The sequence below is a fragment of the Canis lupus genome, chromosome 30, assembly GCF_003254725.2.
Source record: "Canis lupus dingo isolate Sandy chromosome 30, ASM325472v2, whole genome shotgun sequence".
NCBI classification, from domain to species: Eukaryota; Metazoa; Chordata; class Mammalia; order Carnivora; family Canidae; genus Canis; species Canis lupus.
In genome coordinates this window covers 26,850,020-26,873,263 of record NC_064272.1, presented here as the reverse complement: position 1 = coordinate 26,873,263, position 23,244 = coordinate 26,850,020, and the positions used below count along the sequence as shown (strand labels likewise).

At 34.5% G+C, this 23,244-nt stretch overlaps 1 protein-coding gene across 6 annotated transcripts in view; it reads left to right on the top strand.

Annotated features, from left to right (window-relative positions):
- The window catches only part of VPS13C (vacuolar protein sorting 13 homolog C), a 176,356-nt gene that overhangs the window by 119,658 nt on the left and 33,454 nt on the right, over window positions 1-23,244 (top strand). For all 6 annotated transcript variants that reach the window (XR_003146096.3, XR_007407480.1, XM_025472615.3 and 3 more), the window contains 14 exons: window positions 585-950; window positions 1,327-1,413; window positions 3,031-3,186; window positions 3,358-3,622; window positions 5,399-5,559; window positions 6,517-6,638; window positions 7,131-7,425; window positions 8,684-9,073; window positions 10,597-10,701; window positions 11,406-11,570; window positions 13,076-13,204; window positions 13,481-13,614; window positions 15,462-15,588; window positions 18,648-18,883. Coding sequence is in view for 4 of the 6 variants with exons in the window: in XM_025472615.3 (XP_025328400.1) it covers window positions 585-950; window positions 1,327-1,413; window positions 3,031-3,186; window positions 3,358-3,622; window positions 5,399-5,559; window positions 6,517-6,638; window positions 7,131-7,425; window positions 8,684-9,073; window positions 10,597-10,701; window positions 11,406-11,570; window positions 13,076-13,204; window positions 13,481-13,614; window positions 15,462-15,588; window positions 18,648-18,883 (2,738 nt within the window). In the remaining 2 variants the exon portion in view is untranslated. The remainder of the gene's footprint in view (window positions 1-584; window positions 951-1,326; window positions 1,414-3,030; window positions 3,187-3,357; window positions 3,623-5,398; window positions 5,560-6,516; window positions 6,639-7,130; window positions 7,426-8,683; window positions 9,074-10,596; window positions 10,702-11,405; window positions 11,571-13,075; window positions 13,205-13,480; window positions 13,615-15,461; window positions 15,589-18,647; window positions 18,884-23,244) is intronic.

Below are 23,244 nucleotides of genomic sequence, written 5' to 3'. Positions count from 1 at the left end.
GTGGAGGATGGGTTCTGAGGATGCGGACTGGACAAGAAGGCATTGTCAGCGTAGAGCTAAGGCACAGTGATAGGAATAAGGAGGTGAGCAAAGATACTATACAAAGATAAAAGAGGTAGAATTTGCAGATCTTGGGCTAAGTGTAAGGAGATTCCTGGTGATCCTTAGGCTTTTTGTTTTAGTAAGACAAATGAAAACCATGTATGTATACCTTGATGAGGATCATGTATGTTAGTTTAGTTAATACAGCTATTTGAAAAACGAAAAAATCAGTTATACTTCTACATTTTTCTGTTTACGTAGCACTTTTTTATTCTGAATTGATCAATTTAACTTTAGTTTTTAACAACTGACCGATAATGTTAATTACTTAATTCCAGATTAGCCTGAGCAGAAATCATCATTATGAGAGAGGTTAGTTGACTTGACATATAATTTTGTGTATTCCCTTTTGTTTTCCTTAGGTTTGAATGTAATATATTTAATATTTACTTATATTTAATTCATTTTTTAACTTTTGTGTTATGTATTCTTCTTATGTGGGAAACAATTTATTCTTAAAAGTTTTCTGCTTTCTTTTAAAGATTTCACCAATAATTCTGAATACTGTGATGACAATCATGGCTGCTATGTCTCCAAAGACAAAAGAAGATGAATCCAAGGATACATCTAAGGAAACAGAAAATCTTTGGGGTGTCAAACCTATTAGTGATTATAACTCTTGGTTTCTTGGTGTTGACATGGCAACCGAAGTAACAGAAAATTTCAAAGACATTCAGCATCAATCAGTAGAGGAAAATTGTGCTGTTGCTGTAGAGTCAGTTCAAGTTACCTTAGAATGTGGCCTTGGACATCGAACTGTACCTTTATTGCTGGCAGAGTCTAAGTTTTCTGGAAATATTAAAAATTGGACTTCCCTAATGGCTGCTACTGCTGACATGACATTAGAGGTATGATACCACCATTTAGTACTTCCAGAGCCAACTCCTCAAAAGTACAATTGCAGAACTAGGATGTGAACTTTTGTTTGTGCATCATCAAAGCAAGTGTAATATCTATTAATAGATAATACATTCTAACATTAACTTGTTAATACATAGTATTATTTCATTGGCTATTATTTTTTTTGTTAAATAATTTGTTTATGGCAGTAAAGTAAGAGTAAAGGAAAATGCACCCTCCTTATTAATAGATATTCTTTGTGTCTTCAGATGTGTTAAAATGACAATTGACATGTAACATTAATTACATAATACTTTTTCCTACTGGTTATAGAAATATGTGGTTAAAGTTGAAAGACTGTTAATATAATTCTGTGCCTTTCAGGTTCACTATTACAATGAGACTCATGCTGTTTGGGAGCCACTGATTGAGCGAGTGGAGGGGAAGAGACCATGGAATTTAAGGCTTAATGTAAGGAAACCATGAAATATCTTTATATTGAATGGTACTGAGGACATTCATTTATATTTTTCAGTACAATGATTCTCAAGATGTGGTCTAGGATTCTAGAGGCCCTTTCAGGGGATCCATGGCATCAGAACTATTTTCATAATAATACTCAGACATTATATATTGTTTTTATTTTCATTCTCTCATGAGCATACAATGGAATTTTCCAGAGACTATGTGATATTACAACAGAATGAATACTGAAGCAAAAATGAGAATCTACCTCTCTTAAGGCAGGCACTAGAGAGATTTGTAAATGCCCCTCTTTTTACTATAAAGATAACTTTAATAGTTATCTTTCATTAAATATTATTTAACATATAATTATTATTTAAAATGAATATTTAAAATTTTCCTCAGTTTTAGTTTCTAATAGAGTTCACAATGATAGATATAATGCATATAAATGAAGCTCTTTTGAGATCTTCATTGGTTTTGGTTTTAAGAGATCAAAAATTTTGAGAAAACTTGAATTCTAGTTCATGATTTTTTTGTGTGTTATCTCCTTATGGTATTTCTTGAGAGCACTTCAGAATCTTATATACCAAAGCACAATTTCTAAACTAAAAGGAACATGAATTATATACCCTTAACAAATTATCACAATACCATTCTCTGGAGTAGCCTGATTGAGTGTGAGGCACTGAACTTGACTCAGCAGATGCTTATTTTAAAAATGAGAAGTCATTTAACCTGTTTCCCAATTTCTTCTCCGTAAAGTTGAAAAATATTTCTGACCTACCTGTCTCTGGCACGGACAGGCTAACAATTTTTTATAAGGCTTTGGCTCTATTAGAACAAAAACTGTGATGGAACCTGATAACTGGTTGAAAGCTTATTGTAGTATTTATAGATGTTAATGGTAAAAAGTAGAAGGACCTCCAGTCAGTTTAGAGTTCAGGGTCATCTTTTTTTTTTTTTTTTTTTAATTCATGAGAGACAGGCGGAGAAGCAGGCTCCCTGCAGGGAGCCCGATGTGGGACTCAATCCCAGGGTCCCGGCATCATGACCTGAGCCAAAGGCAGATGCTCAACCACTGAGGCACCCAGGCACCCCGAGTTCAGGGTCATTTTAGATCACTCATCAACACTTAAGGACTGATTTAGTCAGGTGACACTGGGCAAATATTGTTAGCTGACTTTGAGTGCTTTCATGGCACAGTCTTTGTTTTTAAAGATATCATTTATTTATTCATGAGAGACACAGAGAGAGAGAGAGAGAGAGAGAGGCAGATACAGAGGCAGAGGGAGAAGCAGGCTCCATGCAGGGAGACCAATGTGGGACTCGATCCCAGGACTGAGGGATCAGGACCCGAGCCAAAGGCAGATGCTCAACCGCTGAGCCACCTAGGCATCCCTCATGGCACAGTTCTAAACATTAGCCCACACACTGACTACGCAAAGAAGGACTGCTGATCTGTGGTAAATCTAGGCAAAGAACTAATTATTTTTGAAAATGAGACTATTAAGGAGTCTTCATATAAAATGACCAATTTAGGAGATTTTAACTCTTTGAGAGTTTTTAAATTTTATTATTAATTGACTAATAACTTAAATGTGTTGTTATTTATTCTCATAGATAAAGAAGAATCCAGTCCAGGATAAAAGTTTAATGCCAGGAGATGATTTTATTTTTCTTCCTGAGCCACAAACTGCAGTTCATATTTCTTCAGGAGATACAATGAATATAACAATATCCAAAAGTTGCCTTAATGTCTTCAACAATTTAGCCAAGGTATGTTTGGTTTTTGCTTTGAATATTTCAAATGGGATTTAAAATTGAAACATGTATGAATTATTTACATTTGTCATCAAAATTAATTTCTTAAAAATGTATAGTCATAGTTTAATTTTGGAAAACATGAATTTTGTGAAAATTTTACTGTGATATTATGTTCCTTTTCAGGGTTTTTCAGAGGGCACTGCTTCTACTTTTGACTACTCTTTAAAAGATAGAGCTCCTTTTACAGTAAAAAATGCTATAGGTGTTCCTGTCAAGGTGCAGCCCAATCATAGTCTTAGAGTAATAGGCTCCCCTGGGAAAAGTGGTGTTTATGATGTTGATGTTGGTCAAAATTTGGAATTGGAATATGCTAGCATGGAACCTTCAGGACAAGGAAAATTATCTGTATTGAGCCGTCAAGAAAGCTCCTTCTTCGCTCTAACCTTTGGTATGCTATATTTATTTTATTTTATGGGCATATTTGGAATTATAGGTGTGGTGCTTATTTTTCATAAAATTTGAAGATACTGTTGCAGATATTATGGGAGACAGCATTTCTAAAGGCTTGAAACAAATAATTTTTTTATAAATTTATTTTTTATTGGTGTTCAATTTGCCAACATATAGAATAACACCCAGTGCTCATCCCATCAAGTGCCCTCCTTGAAACAAATAATTGTAATTGATCAAACTCTTGTCTTCTTCTTCTAAACCTGAAAAAATTAAATTTCATTAAGAATTACCTGGTGTGGGCAGCCTGCGTGGCTCAGCGGTTACTAGTGCCTCCTTTGGCCTAGGGTGTGGTCCTGGAGACCCGGGATCGAGTCCCATGCTGGGCTCCCTGCATGGAGCCTGCTTTCTCCCTCTGCCTGTGTCTGTGCCACCCCCCTCCCTCTCTCTGTGTGTCTCCCATGAATAAATAAAATCTTTAAAAAAAATAGAATTACCTGGTGTGCCTAGGTGGTTCATTTGCTTAAGTGTCTGCCTTTGGTTGAGGTCATGATCTCCAGGGTCCTGGGATCGAGCCCTGGGTTCGTCTGCCTACTCAGTGGGGACTCTGCTTCTCTCCCTCCCTGTTCCCCTCCCTACTGCTTGTGCTAGCTCTAACTCTCTCACTTGTTCTCTCTCTCAAATAAATAAAAATATTTTAAAAAAAATTTAAAGAATGACCTTAGATCATGATCTCGGGATTGTGGAATCGAGCCCTGTGTCCAGCTCTGCACTCAGGGAAGAGTCTGCTTGAGGTTATCTCTCTCCTTCTGACCCTGCCACCCCATTAACATGCATGTGCTATCTAAAATAAATGTCTTAAAAAAAAAAGATTTGCCTTAGAAAGTTAGATTATTTCTGTGCCCTTAAATAATACAATATGTAGTAGGCTTCAAAAAGAACATGTTCAAAGAGGAGAGGAAAATCAACTATATTCAGAAGTCTTAAAATATTGACACTAATATCACTATTACAACAAAAAGGTATCATTGCTATATAGTTGAAAACAAGGAGCCAGTTGGATTTTGTTTTAATACATTTTTTAAGTTTTTATTTCAATTCCAATAAGTTAACATACAGTGTAGTATTAGTTTCAAGTGTACAATATAGTGACTCATCACTTCCATACAACGATACTCATCACAAGTGTACTCCTTAATCCTCATCACCTGTTTCACCCATTCCCCCACCCCGGTAATTATCAGTTTGTTCTCTAGCTTGAAGAACCTGTTTCATGGTTTGTTTGGTCTTTTAAAAAGATTTATTTATTTATTTATTTTGAGAGATAGAGAGTATGTATGTAAGAGCAAGGGGAAGGAGGGGCAGAGGGAGAGAGAATCCCAAGCAGACTTGCTGCTGAGTGTGGAGCCTGAAGGAGGGCTTGATCCTAGGATCCCAAGATCATAACCTGAGCTGAAATCAAGAGTTGGATGCTTAAGCAGCTGAGCCACCCAAGTGCCCCTGTTTCTTGGTTTTAGTACAACTTAAAACCTCAAGAGAAATTGTTTTGGGTCAAAAAATTTTATAACTTGATTCTTTTCTTTTCTTAACTTTTAGTTTCTTCAGTTTCCTTTCTTTGTTAGTTCCTGTGTCTTAGAAAAGCATTTTGTGTAGTCATCAGTTTTGGTCATGAAGAGGAATAGTCTTGTCATTATTTTAAGGTGTTGATAAGTACTTTGTCTCAGAGAAATATAGGTAAATATTTGGAATGTTTCTCACTCATGCTCTGCCTTAGTACCTCATGGATATACGGAAGTTGCAAAAGTCCCTGTTGCCAGATCTGGAAGGCGATTGTATAATGTACGGAATCCCAATGCCAGTCATTCTGACTCAGTCTTGGTACAAATTGATGCAACTGAAGGGAATAAAGTAATTACCCTTCGCTCTCCTCTGCAGGTAATGCATTAAAGTGAATTGTGTCCCTTCACATTAAGAAGTATTCAGTCATTTAGCTGAATATATGAAAATAGCAAAACATTAGGTCAATACTGATTATTCAGAAATAAATTGTAGATTGAACTGGCTGCTATTTGCATTCCAACTTGCTTTTGTAATACTCTTCATTTTAAATGTCTGATTAAACAGTCTTGCTACTTGAAAGCCCATTTTTGTTATGGTCTAGGTTTAAAACTAATGAAGCTTTTTGTCTATTTCTTTAAAGACTTAGAATTGGGAGTATTAATAATTATAGCTGGTTGTCAAATAGGATAACATTCTATTCTCTTTGTTTATCACTTGGGACTGTGTTTTTCTAGTATGTGTAAGAAAATATTGGAATGATTTCCCCAGAACAAAATTTTAGTATCTTAATCTTTTCTACCTTTAAGTCTTTATCCATTTTTCCTCTGTGCATTATTACAGGTTTCATTATATGGTCATCAAAAGAACGTTTCTTCCTAGTTATAGCATCAGATCAAAAATTAAAAGATTATTAGCCATTGTTATCTCTCAGCGACTAGCTCAAGCTTATATCACATTGTAATGAAGAAAAGAGAGTTTATTACTTTCCCTCATGTTTCTTTTTCTATCCTTTTCTATTTTTATATGGTGCATTGAAAAAAGGTTGTAATGGGGGAAATACTATGAATGAACTCTTCAAAACTAGTATGTTTTATATATTGACAGTGAACATCAGCATAAAGCATGTGAATATCTTAGAAATTTTCAACTGTCACTTAAACATCTAGTCTCTCACATATAGCATTTAAATATCCTAAATTCTAATTATCCATAAAAATATCTTCTAATACTGGGTTTGAAACTTTTTAGATCTAAAATAACTGTGCAGTGTTCATTTTTCTTTCAAGTACCTGTATCTTTTTAAACAACTTGTATATCTTCTTTATCTAACAGATTAAAAACCATTTCTCTATTGCATTCATCGTCTATAAATCTGTTAGAAACGTTAAGCTATTGGAGCCCATTGGAGTAGCCAGACCTGAAGAGGAGTTCCATGTTCCTTTAGATTCGTATAGGTACATACTTCTTTGAACATACCAAATTTTAAAAGGTTCATAATACATATTTTTAATTCTGTGAATTGGGATCTATATTCTAGAAAAAGTAGCCTTATTTTTCATTATCTAAAGATGTGTAAAAGCCAATTTTAGGACATATATAGAGAAATACATTTATTTAATTATTGAATTTACCAGATGAAAATTTCTTGTTGTATATTCAGTGTTTTAGAATTTTGAAATATATCTTTATTAGATTGCCTTTATATTTGAAATGACTATTTTTTCTGACTTGTCACTGTTTACAGATTTTTTTTTCTTGGAAAGTTCTTCCATGGGTTAGCTATGTAACTTTGGGCAAGTTTCTTAACCTTTCATATCCTTGTTTTCCTCATCTGTAAAAATTGGAATAATAGTACTTACCTTACGGTGTTACCAAAAAGATTTCATGAGATTCTTTTTCTTGATAAAAACTTTTTTTCCCTACTCTGTTTTCTTTTTTTTCTCTAGATGTCAGTTGTTTATTCAGCCAGCTGGTATCTTAGAAAATCACTACAAAGTATCCACCACTTATATTTCTTGGAAAGAAGAACTTCACAGGAGCAGGGAAGTCAGATGCATGCTTCAGTGTCCATCAGTAGAAGTCAACTTCTTACCTCTCATTGTCAATACTGTTGCTCTGCCTGATGAATTAAGCTATATATGTACCCATGAGGAAGACTGGGATCCAGCTTACATTATTCATCTTTATCCTACCCTCACTTTGCGGAACCTTCTCCCATATTCTCTAAGATACTTACTTGAGGTATGTCTCCTGTATTTTGTTTGACCTTTATTATTGCAGAATGAATTCAGGTTTTTTTTTTTACTGTGTTTTTAGGTGAGGTCAGTATTTTCCATAGCATACTCATAATGCTTTAATAATATTAATAACAGCAAAAACTGATACAGCATTTAGTATATGGTAATCACTGTGCCATGTGATTTACATGTATTAACACATTTAATCCTTGCAATAACCTTTTGAAGTAGGTACTATGATTAGGCCCATTTTACAGATGAAGAAACTGAGTCACAGAGGGGTTAAGTAATAGGTCCAAGAACCCACAGCTAGTAAGTTGAAGAGCTGGGATTTGAACCATGCAATTTGGCTCCTTTGCTCCCTACCACTGAACTCTGCTGTATCTGCTATGAGTTAAGAGCCATAAAAATTTCTGTTAATTAAGTAAAATTCCAGTAGCTAATAGATAGAAAAAAGCCAGTGGGTAAATACTTCATCTTATATTCTTTTAAAGTTTATTTTAAAGTTTTTATTTTAAAGTTAATAGTATGATTATTTGATCCAGGTTTCTGTTGAACTTAAGATAGTTTGAGAAATAATGAGTTTTTAATAATGATGTATAATAAATATTTTTAGATTTTCATGCCACAACATTTTAAAATACAAAAGTCTGGGAAGTGTTGGAACCTAAATTATTTCTTTTCTTTATCTGACAATGAGCTACCCTTGAGGTCTAAAGACTAAAATGAATTAAATGAACTAACTAGTACTTATGTAAGAGAAACTTTCAAAAAGAAAGCCTGATTTATTATTTGGCTATTACTCATTTTGGAAATAATTCTGCCTTACTTAGGTAGCTTGTCAGAATAGTTTGATATCACTTTCCTTCTCCTATTTATATGGGAACCACTAGGCATAGTGTGTGAATAGCAGATAAAGCAGAAGCCCAGGCAATTAAGTGGCTCATTTAATGATGCAGACAACAGCCAGCATTCCTGCATCCATCCTTTGATTCTTGGCATAGATCTTTTTTTTCAAAACTTTTGGCTATTGGCCTACTTATGGCCAAAAGACAATTTTTTGCCTTTGGCTATGATACAGTGTTTTCTTTCTAGTTCTTAGTGGTTATTGGACACTCAGAATATGTAAACATGGTACTTCATTGAAGAAATGTCAGTTAATCTGATAAGTTATTTATTAGCCTTTGTATAAAATATGGATATTGCTATTGCAGAGGTTTTAATAAAATCACTAAGCAAATTTCATTTTTGTTTGTCTTTAGGGAACAGCAGAAACTCATGAGCTAGCGGAAGGCAGTGCTGCTGACGTTCTACATTCAAAAATCAGTGGAGAAGTAATGGAATTAGTTCTGATGAAATATCAGGGCAGAAACTGGAGTGGACATTTCCGTATATGTGATACACTTCCCGAATTCTTTCTTGTGTGTTTTTCCTCTGACTCTGCAGAAGTGATGACAATTGACTTGTCAATACATGTCAGACGAATTGGCAGCCGGATGGTGCTATCTGTCTTTAGTCCCTATTGGCTAATCAACAAGACATCTCGGGTTCTCCAGTATCGTTCAGAAGACATTCACATGAAACATCCAGCTGATTTCAGGGATATTATTTTATTCTCTTTCAAGAAGAAGAACATTTTTAGTAAAAATAAGGTGTGTTTTGGTTAATTTAACAATTAAAAATAGATAAATTCCTAACCTGGAAACTCATGAGTCATTAGCCTTCCCTGAATCACCAGTTGCTAAGTGCCACTGGTATGAAGTAGGTCCAAGGAGACTTTTCAGGAATACATGTTCAAGTGGCATGTTAGGACCAGCAGGTTTCCCAAAGCTGAATTGCCCTTTTCTCTATGGCCTTTAGAATTACTTCTTTCTTTTAGTAGTGTCAGGTAGAAAGCCAGATTTACCAGTAACGAAATAGCATTTCCAAAGGTGGAAGAGTTGGATTTGGCTTATGTTAACTGAGCTCACCTAGGTATGTAGCTACTAAGCCAGGCCTCTGAGAAAGAACCTAGGGTCTAAGCCTGATCTTTTGTGCTCTGGTCCCTTCTTTCCTTTGTAGCTTCCTATCTTGGAATTGCTTATCATATATACCCCAAGTACTTGCTGCTAGACCTTTGTCTGTGCTGCATCCTCTGCTAAGAATGCCTTTTCCCCTATGCTTTCCCTGACTGCCAGATCTTTTCTGGTTATCTCTGCTGTTCTGCCTTAGACTATCATTGTGCTCAGACCTGACATGTGAAGGATTTCTAACTGTCTGAAGTGGAGCTAGATGTTACATCCATGTCCTCTTAGAGCAGGGGTTCTCAAATTTTAGTATGCATTAGAATCACCTTTAGAGCTTTTAAAACACATTTCTGGGTTGTTCCCCTTTCATATGATTTACTAGGTCTGGATAGGGTCTGAACATTGCATTTCTAACAGATTCTCAGGTGATGCTATTGGTGCTGGTCCAGGGACCCCATTTTGAGAATCACTGTCCTAAAGTGTCGATTAATCTATAGCATTGTAATTACTTGTTTATGTGTCTTACCTCTGGTTGTCCACAGGTTTTTAATAATCTAGTTGGGTAGATGGAGGAACACAATTAGATCTCTTCTATAAAACTTTGTCTAAATCTCATAGCCAGAAGTAAACGTTTTACCTTCTCACCTTGATAGCATTTTGTACCACTCATATAACTCTTAATAACATTGAGCCCCATGTCATAATTATTAGTATGTGTTTCTCATCTCCCTATTTAGTTGAAGACTGGAACTGTGTCCTATTACCTTCTATTGTGTTGATCATGATTCCCTTTATTTAACATTTGCTGAATAATGTTAAAGGCATAAATTCTCTATGTTTTAAAACTTTAAGAATTTGTTAGCTCAGTATCTTAAGTGTAATACTGAAAATATTTTACATAATTTTTTTTTTAAGCAATGGAGGGTCTCATTGGTATACATTTTTAAATTCGCTAAACTCATTTCATAGGCGAATAGGAAGATCAGAGCTCTGCTTTTATTGGCCTCTGGAACATCTATGGCTGTATGACCCATTGGCAGTATGACTTTATGTTTTTCGGTGTCCCATGATACTAAATCAATTTCTGTAGTCTAACAACTTTCCCTCAAATAAAATACAACATAGTCTTTAAGGTTTCTTACGTAATGATGATGTGTTCTCTGGTATAGGTACAATTAAAAATTTCAACTAGTGCCTGGTCCAGTAGTTTTTCATTGGATACAGTGGGAAGTTATGGGTGTGTGAAGTGTCCTGCCAACAATATGGAATACCTGGTAAGAGTCTGCTTCCTTATTTACTTCTTACTTTATTCATGTTTTCTTTGGTTCATTAAACAGCTAAATTCTAAGGGGCACAGAAATTTGAAATCGGAGTATTACTTAAAGGACTCTTACCTCTATAAATTTCTGTGGTCCTAGTATCAGGACAAAACCTGAATTTGATATCAAAGTTTAAAGCAGCAAGTTGAATGCATTGAAGTAAGCAACTTGGTGACTATTCGGAATATATTAGAATCCTCATTCCATATTACTCCCTGCCAAATGACTGAAAATTTGAGTAATCTGATACCATTTGACCTGTTTTATTGCTACTTTGAAATTCTCTTCTTAGTTCATTAATAGAGAGATGATAAAGCAGCAAAGCTTGAGCCTCTCCACTAAATATAAAACAATTTATATCTGGAATGTTAAAAAACAAAAAATATAAATAAACTAAATATGTTATTACAAGTCATCATTAGATTACCCCTTGATATTTCTTGAATTGATTTCAGATGGAGCCAAATAAAGGAACCAAAAATTTTTGAGTGAGAAGATAATCAGTAGTTGAATATGGCTTATATTAGTTACTTCATTTAACAAGTGTTATTTTAAAATACTTTAAGAAATCTATGTGTGAATGGAGTATGTGTTTGTAGATTTCAGAGAAGCTATATAAAGTACTGGGAAATGATAAATTTGTTTGTTACTTTATACAGGTTGGTGTTAGCATCAAAATGAGCAGTTTTAATCTTACACGAATAGTTACTCTGACCCCCTTTTGTACCATTGCAAACAAGTCATCATTAGAACTAGAAGTTGGTGAAATTGCATCTGATGGCTCAATGCCAACTCATAAGTGGAACTATATTGCTTCTTCAGAGGTAAAATATTCTTTACTATAACTGGCTGCTAAAATGTACAAATAAATATAGACATACAAATAAGAATTGCATATACTTCTTTGTTATATTCATTTTGCTATGATATTTGTGTATTAAAATATGATAGCCAACTTTGACTTTTGACTATAAACTCATGTTTAAAAAGAAGAAAATTACTGGTAATACTTATCACCAGTAGAGGGCTAACACCTAGTCTCTAGTTCTTCCTATATGTGTAGAACATATGGATGTGTACTGTGAAAACATAAAGATAATGTACTATGAATTTTCTCAACAGTGAGGAAAATGTCTCTGCATTCAAGAAGCATATAATCTTGTTGGAGGGCTTAAGATTCATATAAATTAACACATGGAAAAAAGATAGTATATGAAAAATTATAGGTGGTTTTAGAATTTCTGAGTAGATTATCTGGAAGTTTCCTTAAAAACTACCTAAAATTCAATTCCCTCACTTTACTGAGAAGGAAATTGAATCTCATACTTTTCTAAAATCAGTACAGTCATTGGAAGTCTCAGTCACTGTGGCCAAGATTAAAGGGAATGTTTCATAGAAGAGATGGGATTTGAACTAAATGTTGCAGGCTCAATAAGATTTTACAAGTGGTAAGGGAGTAAGGAAAAGAATGAAGAGGACAGGTGCATAGATGAGCATTACTGCTTGAATTTCCGGAGTTTTCATCCAAAACAGCTGATCTTAAGGAAAGAATCATTCTTCTGTATATCTAAAAAACAAAATTATAAATATATTTAAAAATATTTAGCAAGAAGCTTAAGAGGGAGGATTGCAGTTATACAGATTTAGAGTTCTGAGAAGCATGAGTTTTCCAAGGCACTTAGAATGATGTCTGTAGACTTGGCAACAAATAAATGCTCATTATCATTGATGTGGGTTTGTTAAGAGTAGCATTTTTATTCAGAAATAGAACTTACTTAGTATTGTATAACAGAAGGACATTTTGTATTATATCAGGAACTAAAAATCTCAGTTTTACGGATAAGGCTCAAAGAGGTTTATGCTTTAATTAAGATCAAACAGGAAGATAACATTAGGACTTCCAGCAAGGTCTGTGGTGTCCTCTTCTCTGCCTTCAATTATCTTTCTAGTTTAAGATAATATGTGAAATAATTCATAGTGCTTTAAGGAGTTAAAATAGGATATGCACAAAAGCAAATGTTTTAAGATTATAGGTTTTAAATATTCAAGATATTTGAGGGACTCTTAATTAGTAAGCTCTTTAGTTTCTCATAATTATTCTTCCATAAGTGCATACAGACTAATACATACATATGTGTTCTTCTGATGGAATTTCTTTGGTTTCGTAAGAGGGTATTATATTGTTAATAATTTTAACATGCTATATGGAAGAAATATTTTAAACTTATTAATAGTTGTATCATGATCCAGTTTAGAATTGAAAACTTAATTAGCCATTGTCTTCTACCACAGTATATTTTAAGACTGATACTAACTTTTATATTTCTAGTGCCTTCCCTTTTGGCCTGAAAACTTGTCAGGCAAACTTTGTGTGAGAGTGGTGGGCTGTGAAGGATCCTCCAGACCATTTTTTTATAATCGACAAGATAATGGCACTTTATTGAGCTTAGAAGAGCTGGTATGTTTTCATGTTTTAAAATAAAATGTCTTTAATTTTTAAAATTTGCTTTAAAATATTTTATTAAAACATGCTATGAAATCTGGTAATTCTTTGAAGGTGCTAATATATATATTTGTAAGGTGCTATACATATGTTTGTAAGACATCAGAACCAGTATGCTTCTCAGTAAGAACTTAAGAAAACAGATTTTTCATGTCTACATAACTAATTGAAATTCGAAATGTCACTGCAAGTTAAACCAATACCTCAAACACAATTTTTTTTTTATGATAGAATGGGGGCATCTTGGTGGATGTAAACATTGCTGAACATTCAACTGTCATAACCTTTTCTGATTATCATGAGGGATCTGCACCTGCCCTAGTAATAAACCACACATCACAGGATGTCGTCACATATAAACAGAGGTATGAAAAAAAAGGTTCATGGAAAATCTCATTTGCTTTTTACTGGTCCATAGTCTTTTCTAGGAAACATTGAGATGGTAGATGTGTTTCACATTCCACATGTTTTCTGATTTTAGAAGGGTAACGTGAAACACATGCTGTTTATTGTAATACCCTTGCCAGGTTTTGAGACAGTTCTCTAGAGTCCAATACATTAATATTCCTCTGGCAAAACTTATAAATATTCATACAAAGAGGGATAAATAAAACTATTTATATTCTCATATCAGTTCAGATTAAGTTTATTAGCTAAATAACTCTCGACACAAAACTAAGAGAAAAATCTTTGGACTTTTGGAGTTTTTAAAATTTCAGAATTGCATATAAAGGAATTGTAAACCTGTTTAAGTATTATTATTCTTTAGTAACTGGTAATAGTCCGTGAACCTCTCCCTATAAATCTCTATCAAGTTGTTGTTTTTTTTTTCCTCCCAGTAACGATGGTAGAAGATTAAATGAGAGGACAATGAATAGGTAGCAATGTTGAACAGAAGTATGGAATGAGGGCAGCCCAGGTGGCTCAGCGGTTTAACGCCGCCTTCAGCCCAGGGTGTGATCCTGGAGACCCGGGATGGAGTCCCACGTTGGGCTCCCTGCATGGAGCTTGCTTCTCCCTCTGCCCATGTCTCTGCCTCTCTCTCTGTCTCTGTGCATCTTTCATGAATAAATAAATAAAATCTTAAAAAAAATTTGAAAAAAAAAGTATGGAATGATGGGAATTTTGTTGTTCTTGCTTGTGCTGTCATTTGGCTTAGATGATGCCATTATTTAATGACATCACAGATGGTCTTAAACCCTTAAGATATATATTATATATTTTCCAAGAATAATTCTAAATCTGCAAGGCATTATTTCATATACGTATAAAATCTTTATATATAAGGTTATTTTTACGTGTAGAATTATTTTATATAAAATAATGCCTTGCAGATTTACCTATTCTTTACTCTCCTGACTTGAATCCACTGAGAGATTTATTTATTTATTTTTTTAAAAGATTTTATTTATTTATTCATGAGAGACATAGAGGGGTGGGGCGCAGAGAGAGAAGCAGGCTCTATGCAGGGAGCCCGACATGGAACTCGATCCCGGGACTCCAGGATCAGGCCCTGGGCCAAAGGCCCAAAGGCGGGTGGCACTAAACCGCTGAGCCACCCGGGCTGCCCCCAGTGAGAGATTTATGGGATTGAAACCTAATTGGATTCCTTTTGTTGTTATTCTCTAGAAAGTTTTTTGTAATATGGACTAACACTTCTTAAACTTTAAGGATAAATTTAAAGATCTCCCAGAAATCTTGTTAAAATGCAGATTCTGATTTAGTAGGTTTTAGATGAGGCCCAGGATTTTGCACTTTCCGCAAGCTCCAGATAATGTTTCTGCTTCTCCATAGATCACACTTTGAGTAGCAACAGAATGGACATAAATATTTTCTTTCCTAAAGACCCATGTTTCTTATCTATTGCATTTGATTAAAAAACTTAAATTTAAGCACTGAGTGAAATTCTGCTGCTGCTAAAGAATTTGTAGCTTTTCCTGCAGGTGAGCTCTGATGTACCAGTTTGTTTACCTTAACGAATTCCATTGCCTGCATCAATTTGGAGTATACCCCAACTTCAGAGAGGCATTCCTTCAAGCTTCAAAACTGTTAGTTTATTGACTATTTTAGAGTACTTACTTTTAGGCAGAGCTCTGTTTATTAACAAGGAGTTTTATAAGATTTTTATACCAGTCCCCTCCTTTGTAAGCCACAGGTCTGAGTTTCTCAAGGCCTAGATATTTTAATCTTCCCTCTGGCTGTTGTGTTTCAGTGGGTCACAGGAAGAAGTACACTTGGTGCCAGGAGAAGCTCGACTCTTTGCTTGGGCAGATCCTACTGGTACCAAAAAACTTACATGGACGTATGCAGCAAATACTGGAGAACACAGTCTGTTAAAGGTATCATTTGATGGGAATGAGTGCTGTATGTGTTGCCTGGTGGCTAAGGAAGCAGACAAGCAGCTTCATACAGTCATCTTTGTCCTTACTGAACTAAAAATGAATTGAAAGCTGGTTTTGGAGTTTAGATTGCAAGTAGTTCATACCAGTATTTTAGATTAGTCAAGATAACTTATTTACGATTTGAAAAAGGGGCCTGCTTTATCTTGCCCAAATAAAGACCAATAAAGTATCTTTTTATATACCTTTTATTTTTTAAAGAAAAGCATTTTAAAACTAAGAGAAAACAACTTTATTTTGAACATATGCATACCACTGTTGGCTTTGAGGTTTTTAGGCATATTTTCCCAATGAAGACCTTGTGTTTTAATTAGAGGAATCTGGCAGTATACAAATGATCCCATGTAAGAAATTTAGTGAAATATTTATTGAAACTATTAAGGTAGCTAATTTGATCAAATATGTTATTCTTAGACTCTTAAACTTTGGGAAGGTCGCTAAGAATTCGCTACCAGGCTTTCTCTAGTGTAGGAATTGCTCTTGTGTTAGTGATATAGATCATCTAGTTTCTGTAGAAATATATTCTATTATGAAAAGTTCATACAGTGTCCTCTTCCACTGTCTGATAATGTCAGTTTTTTAAAAAGCTTTCTTGACTTTTGCTTTAAAATGGTAATTGGCCAACAGTGGCTGAATTATCCTTTCCTATATTCCCTCTGAAATACCCATAAAAGAGAGAAAGACTTATCCACTTCTGAAAAATTAGACTGATAGTTCCTCTGTTACAAGATTCTTGGAATAATTTTCACCATGACAATCTGATGGATCTCTACTCGCTTGCTTGTGCTTTACTTTTTACAAGACAAACTCAAGGTTTGCAAATGGTACAGAGGCTTAAATTCCCTGATCCTCTTAGCTCCCTGGCTCAGAGACATGGGAGTTCTAGCAGAGGTCTCTGACTATGCTGGTATTATTTCCCCTCTCCTCCATTTAACCTTTAAATAGAATATGATGATATGACAAAAGACATGACAACCATAAACTTTCATGCCAAGAAAAACATGGTATCAAAATATAAAACTTAAAATGCTAGAAGTTAACTGAAACATAGGAATCAGAGGATATTTTATTTTTAACAGATCAAACATGAAAAATGCGATTAGAGAGTACTTCAGTAATAACTAAGACTGAAACCAAGACATATCAAATTTTGTACCTTATAGAGAACTCACCTTCTTAATAGATATCTCTGAAATATTTGCAAAATTTGGTTGCATACTAGAATTTGAAAAATTGAATAGGCTACTTTGACATATATATTAAAAGCAATAGATTTTTTTAAAGCAGTTTGTTGATGAGGATGGAGAAAAAGGAACCCTCAGGTACTGTTGGAAATATAAATTGGTGCAGCCACTGTGGCAAATAGTATAAAGGTTCCTCAGAAAAACTAAAAACAGAAGTACCACAGTATCTAGTAATTCCACTTCTGGGTATTTACACAAAGAAAACAAGAACACTAAGTTGAAATGGTATATGCACCCCCATGTTTGTTGCAGCATTATTTATAGTAGCCAAGGTATGCAAACAATCTGTGTAATCAATAGATGAATGGACAAAAAACATGTGGTTTATTATGTATATATGTAAAATGGAGTATTACTCAGTCTTAAAAAAATTAGTTCTTGCCATTTGTGACAACATGGATGGACCTTGAGGGTATTATGCTAAGTGAAATAAGTCAGTGAAAGACAAATACCCTATGATTTCACTTAAACATTGGAATCTAAAAAACAAACAAACAGATCCATTAATACAGAGAACAGACTTGTGGTTGCCAGAGGTTGAGGTGGGAGGGTTGGTGAAATGGGTACAGGGTAGTGGGAGGTACAGGCTTCCAGTTACACAATGAGTCACAGGGCTGACAGGTACAGCACAGGGAATATAATCAGTGGTATAGTAATAATGTTGAATGGGGACAAATGGTAGCTACACTTGTGGTGAGCATAGGATAGTATATAGAGTTGTTGAATCATTATGTTGTATACCTGAAACTGATGAAACATCGTGTGTCAACTATACTTCAATAAAAAAGCAATAGATGTCAAACAACAACAACAAAACTCAGCTATTCATCTCCTCTGTATAAATCCTTTATTTGCTTTTTTTTTTTCCAGGAAAGCATGAGATGAAAGGCACATACTTTTCATCTGCTTGTACTGCTTGTTGAAATGAACTGTTGTATTAACATGAAATGTTAAGCCCAGAATGAGGAGGAATCATTATTTCAGTCTCTGAAACCATTGACCAAATCAAGTCTTATATTTTTAAGCGCTATATGAGACCTTTAACCAAGTAGATTTTGCAAAACAGTACACACTAAGTACAAACCATAGTTTTTTTTTTTAATTTTTATTTATTTATGATAGTCACACAGAGAGAGAGAGAGAGAGAGAGGCAGAGACATACGCAGAGGGAGAAGCAGGCTCCATGCACCAGGAGCCTGACGTGGGATTCGATCCTGGGTCTCCAGGATCGTGCCCTGGGCCAAAGGCAGGCGCCAAACCGCTGAGCCACCCAGGGATCCCCAAACCATAGTTTTATTGTTTAATAGTGTGATATATGTAAATATACATTTGCAGTGTTATAAGTTATTAAAACATAAAAATAAACTGGGTTAGTTTTACCTAAACTAGGTTACTTTTATTCTAATAAACTTAGGAATCTCTCCCTCTTGGAGACAAGTAAGTGTCTTAGGGCCCTGGAACCTTGAAGGATACTCTTCTTCCTGCCGAGTGCCCTTTGAACTGTCAAACCTAGGACACACAAAAAATTAAGCACTCTTAATGTTTGTTGTTGTTTGAAAAAAAAAATTGGGGAGTTATGTCTTAAAATAGGTTATTTTAATTTGATTTTAATTAATTTATGTCATTTTGAAGATTAGTTTTCCAATTTATAGCCATGGTTTTTAACTTTTCTAGATGTTCAGTTACTGTAGTTTAACTTTATGTAATAAAAACTTACTGCTCATGGGTTTAATACAAAGTCTCTCTTTTCCCCAGGATGAATGTGGCCAGTTTCCCTATGATGCAAACACCCAGATACACTGGGTATCATTCCTAGATGGGCGCCAGAGAGTGTTGCTTTTCACTGATGATGTTGCCTTGGTTTCCAAAGCACTGCAGGCAGAAGAAATGGAGCAGGCTGATCATGAAATAACCTTTTCTCTCCACAGTCTTGGGCTTTCCCTGGTTAACAATGAAAACAAGCAGGAAGTTTCATATATTGGGATAACCAGGTATGGCAGAAGGAAGATAAGGCATCAGAAATCTTTAAAAAGCATTGAGTTCATATCCAGTTTAGTGAGAATAATTAGCTGTTCTGAATTTTGATGTACTGTATATTCTTTCAGCATAATTTATGAAGTTTTTTTCACTGGAGTTGAAAAGCCCCTAAGATAGGAAGATGACTAAAGTAATGTCTTCGCACTTACTGTACTTATCATCAGTTGGTGGGGGAAGAAAGGTTTGCTTCTTTCTTTGTTTTTTGGTATTTTTTTTTTTGATGAATTATGATAGCAGAAGTGCTATAAAGAAGTATATATACCTGCAATGGAAGTACAGAGATAGAAGCAACTAGGTAGTTTTCTGCAGTACAGGCTGAAGAAACTGGCATGGATTAGGGGAAGCTGACAACAGTGGGTCAAATTGGAGAAAACATTCATAAAAGAGGCAGTATAACATGAGTACATAGTCTTTAATGGGCGATTTTTTAGAATGTTTTAATAGTGATGATACCAGGTATTTTTCTCTGATTCTGCTTGTATCTGTATGAGAAAACATTTGAATTTACTTATTATGACTTTTTAAATGTCACTAACTTTGGTTAAAAGACTCATTCTTTTCTTGGAGGCTGATGGGTGGAATTTTGTGTATAACCATCATAGTATTATTCACTATCAATAATGTTTAGTGAGGTAAACAATAAAGTCAATAAAAGCATCATGTATATAGCACACTTTACACAACACCCAACAGATTAAGAGTTCTATAAAGGGTATACATACAATAATATAACATTAATATATTTGTATATATATATGAATAATATATTCTCTTGGTTATACATTTCAGTATTTTATAATATTTTTAACCTAAATAGGAAAATCATTTTTAAGTCCTAGAAATTCCATTTCTTCACTCTATTGTTCTTCAATGTAACTTATTTTTACTTTAATATTATGTTTGGTATTATATTTTGTCAGATTGGTCTTTATAAGGACTTTTAAAAATTCATCTAAAAGACCTTGTTTATCTTCTGACACAGTACACATTTAATACCCATTCAGTGGGGTTGTGTACTAAGGAAAAATATATGTTAGATAATTTTTTAAAATAACCTTTTATTTTTTTGAGCACTTTTAGGTTTACAGAGAAATTGGCTATAAAGTACAGAGTTCCCAAATGCCCTGCAGCTTTCCTCTATTATTAACATCTTGAAATAGTATGGTATCTTTTTTTACTATTGATGAGCTAATGTTAATACATTATTATTATCTAAAGTCAAGTGTTGATGTATTTTAAGTTAGAGTTTGCTCTTAGTTTGTAAATTCTGTATTCTGTGGGTTTTGACAAATGAATAACGTATACCTGTTATTACAGTGTCCTATATTGTAAAAATCACCTGGGTGTCACTTGTTCATCCCTTTCTCCCTAACCCTGAACCTCTGGAAAAACCACTGATCTTTTTACTATATAAAAGTTTTGCCTTTTCCAGAATGTCCTATCACTGGAATCATTGAGTATGTAACCTTTTCAGATAAGCTTCTTTCTTTCACTTAGCAATAATTTTTAAGTCTCCTCATGTCTTTTTGTGGTTTGATAACTCATTTTTTAAAATCACTGAATAATATCCCATGTCTGGATGTACCACAGTTTATTTACTATTGACTATTGAAAGACATCTTGGTTGCTTTTAAGTTTTAGCATTTATGAATAAAGCTGTTATAAACATTTATAAGCAGGTTTTTGTATAGACTTTTTTTTGTTTTTGTTTTTGTTTTTAAGAATTTTATTTATTTATTCATGATGGACACAGAGAGAGCGGCAGAGACATAGGCAGAGGGACTTGGTCCCATGACCCCAGGACCATGCCCTGAGCTGAAGGCAGATGCTCAACCACTGAGCCATCCAGGCATCCCTAGACATAAGTTTTTAATTCATTTGATTAAATATCAAGGAGTGTGATTGCTGGATTTTATGGTAGGATTATGTTTAGTTTTGTAAGCAATCACCTAATTGTCTTTCAAAGCGGCTGTACCATTTTCCATTTCCACCAGGAATAAATGAATGAACAGTCACTGCTCCATGTCCTTGCCAGCATTTGGTGTTGTCAGTGTCCTAGATTTTGGCCATTCTAACAGGGATGTAGTGATATGTCATTATTGTTTTAATTTGCAATTCCCTAATTACATGTGCTGTTGAGCATCTTTTCTATCTTTTCTATCTTTTTTTTTTTTTTAAAGATTGTATTTATTCATGAGAGACAGACAGAGAGAGAAAGAGAAAGAGAGAGAGAGAGAAACAGACACAGGCAGAGGGAGAAGCAGGCTCTATGAGGGAGCCTGACGTGGGACTCGATCCCCGGTGTCCAGGATCAAGCCCTGGGCTGAAGGCGGTGCTAAACCGCTGAGCCACCTGGGCTGCCCATGAGCATCTTTTCAAATGCTTATTTGCTATCAGAATATCTTCCTCATTAGAGTCAAGTCTTTTCCCTTTTAAAATTTTTTCATTTTCTCATTAAAAGTTCTTTATATATTTGGGGTACCAGTATTTTCTCAGATACGTGTTTTGCAAATATTTTCTCCCAGTCTCTATCTTTACATTCTTTTCATTCTTTTAACGGTGTCTTTCACACCAATGAGGTTTTTAATTTAATTTAATTTTTTTATATATATTTTTTAAAGATTTTATTTATTTATTCATGATAGACATAGAGAGAGAGAGGCAGAGACACAGGCAGAGGGAGAAGCAGGCTCCATGCAGGGAGCCTGATGTGGGACTCGATCCTGGAACTGCAGGATCGCACCCTGGGCCAAAGGCAGGCACCAAACCGCTGAGCCACCCAGGAATCCCGGGTTTTTAATTTTAATAAGCGCCCGCATTGATTCTTTCTTTCATGAGTTATGGTTTAGGTGTTATATTTTAAAAGTTACAAAAGTGCAAAGTTACTTACGTTTTCTCCTGTGTTACCCTCTGGATTTTTTTGGTTTAAATTTGATATTTAGGTCTCTGATAATACATCTTGAGTTAGTTTTTGTGAAATGTGTAAGCTCTGTGTCTAGGTGGATTTTTTTTTCCACGTTTGGTTCTGTCACCATTTGTTGAAAAGATTGTCCTTTTTCCATTGAATTTCCTTTGCTCCTTTCAAAAATCAGTTGACTATATTGGACCTCTTGGTCTTATTCTCTTGGTGTGTTTGTCATTTCTTTCAGTTATACCATTGTGTCTTGATTTCTGTAGTTTTGTGGTAATCTTAAAGTCATGTAGTGTCAGTCCTCCAACTTTTTTCCTCTTCAACATTATGTTGACTATTTTGAATCTTTCACCTTTCCATATAAACTTTAGAATTAGTTTGTCAGTTAGCTCAGATATTGGTTGGAATTGCATCTAAGCTATAGATGAACTTGGAAAGAACTGATATCTTGACATTATTGAGTCTTCATATTTGTGTACACAGATCCTTGTATTCAGATCTTTGATCTCTTTCATCACACTGTTGTAGTTTTCCTTATATAGTTTTTGCACAAATTTGTTAGATTTTGTTTATACCTAAGTTATTTTATTTCTCTGGTGCTAATATAAATATTATTGTGTTTTTAATTTCAAATTTCAATTGTTCATTGCTGATACATAAGAAAACAATTGATTTTTGTATATTTGTATCTTGAAACATTAGTTGTAGGAATTTTTTTGGTTGATTCTTTGGGATTTTCTACATACACAGTCATGTCATCTGAGAACAGACAGCTTTATTTCTTCTTTCCTAATCTGTGTACCTTTTATTTTCTTGACTTATTGCATTATTTAGTATTTCCCAAAGTTAAATAGGAATGGTGAGAGAAGACATCCTTGCTTTGTTCTTGATCTTAGTAAGAAAGCATCTAGTTCCTCACCATTAAGTATGATGTTAACTGTAGGTTTTTTTGTAGATGTTATTTTTCAGGTTCAGGAAGTTCTCTCTCCCTAATTTGTTGAAGAGTTTTTTTTATCATGAATTGATGTTGGATTGGTTGATGGATAGATTGATTTGTGAGCGGGGGGAGAGGGTCATAGGAAGAAGGAGAGAGCAAATATTAAGCAGGCTCCACACTGGGTGCTTGATCTCACAACCCTGAGATCACAACCTGAGCCAAAATCAAGAGTTGAACACTTAACTGACTGAACCACCCAGGTGGCCCAAGATTTATATAATTTATAGTGGATATTTTATTCATTATTTTCATTGACCGACTACATAATACAATGAGGGCATTGTTAACAGTATCATTGATTAATACCAACAAACTGTTAAATTAAAATATTATGGAGTTTTCTTTTATCATTATGCAAATAGTATTCTCTAATCAGGGATCAGCAAAGGATGGCCTAGAATCAAATG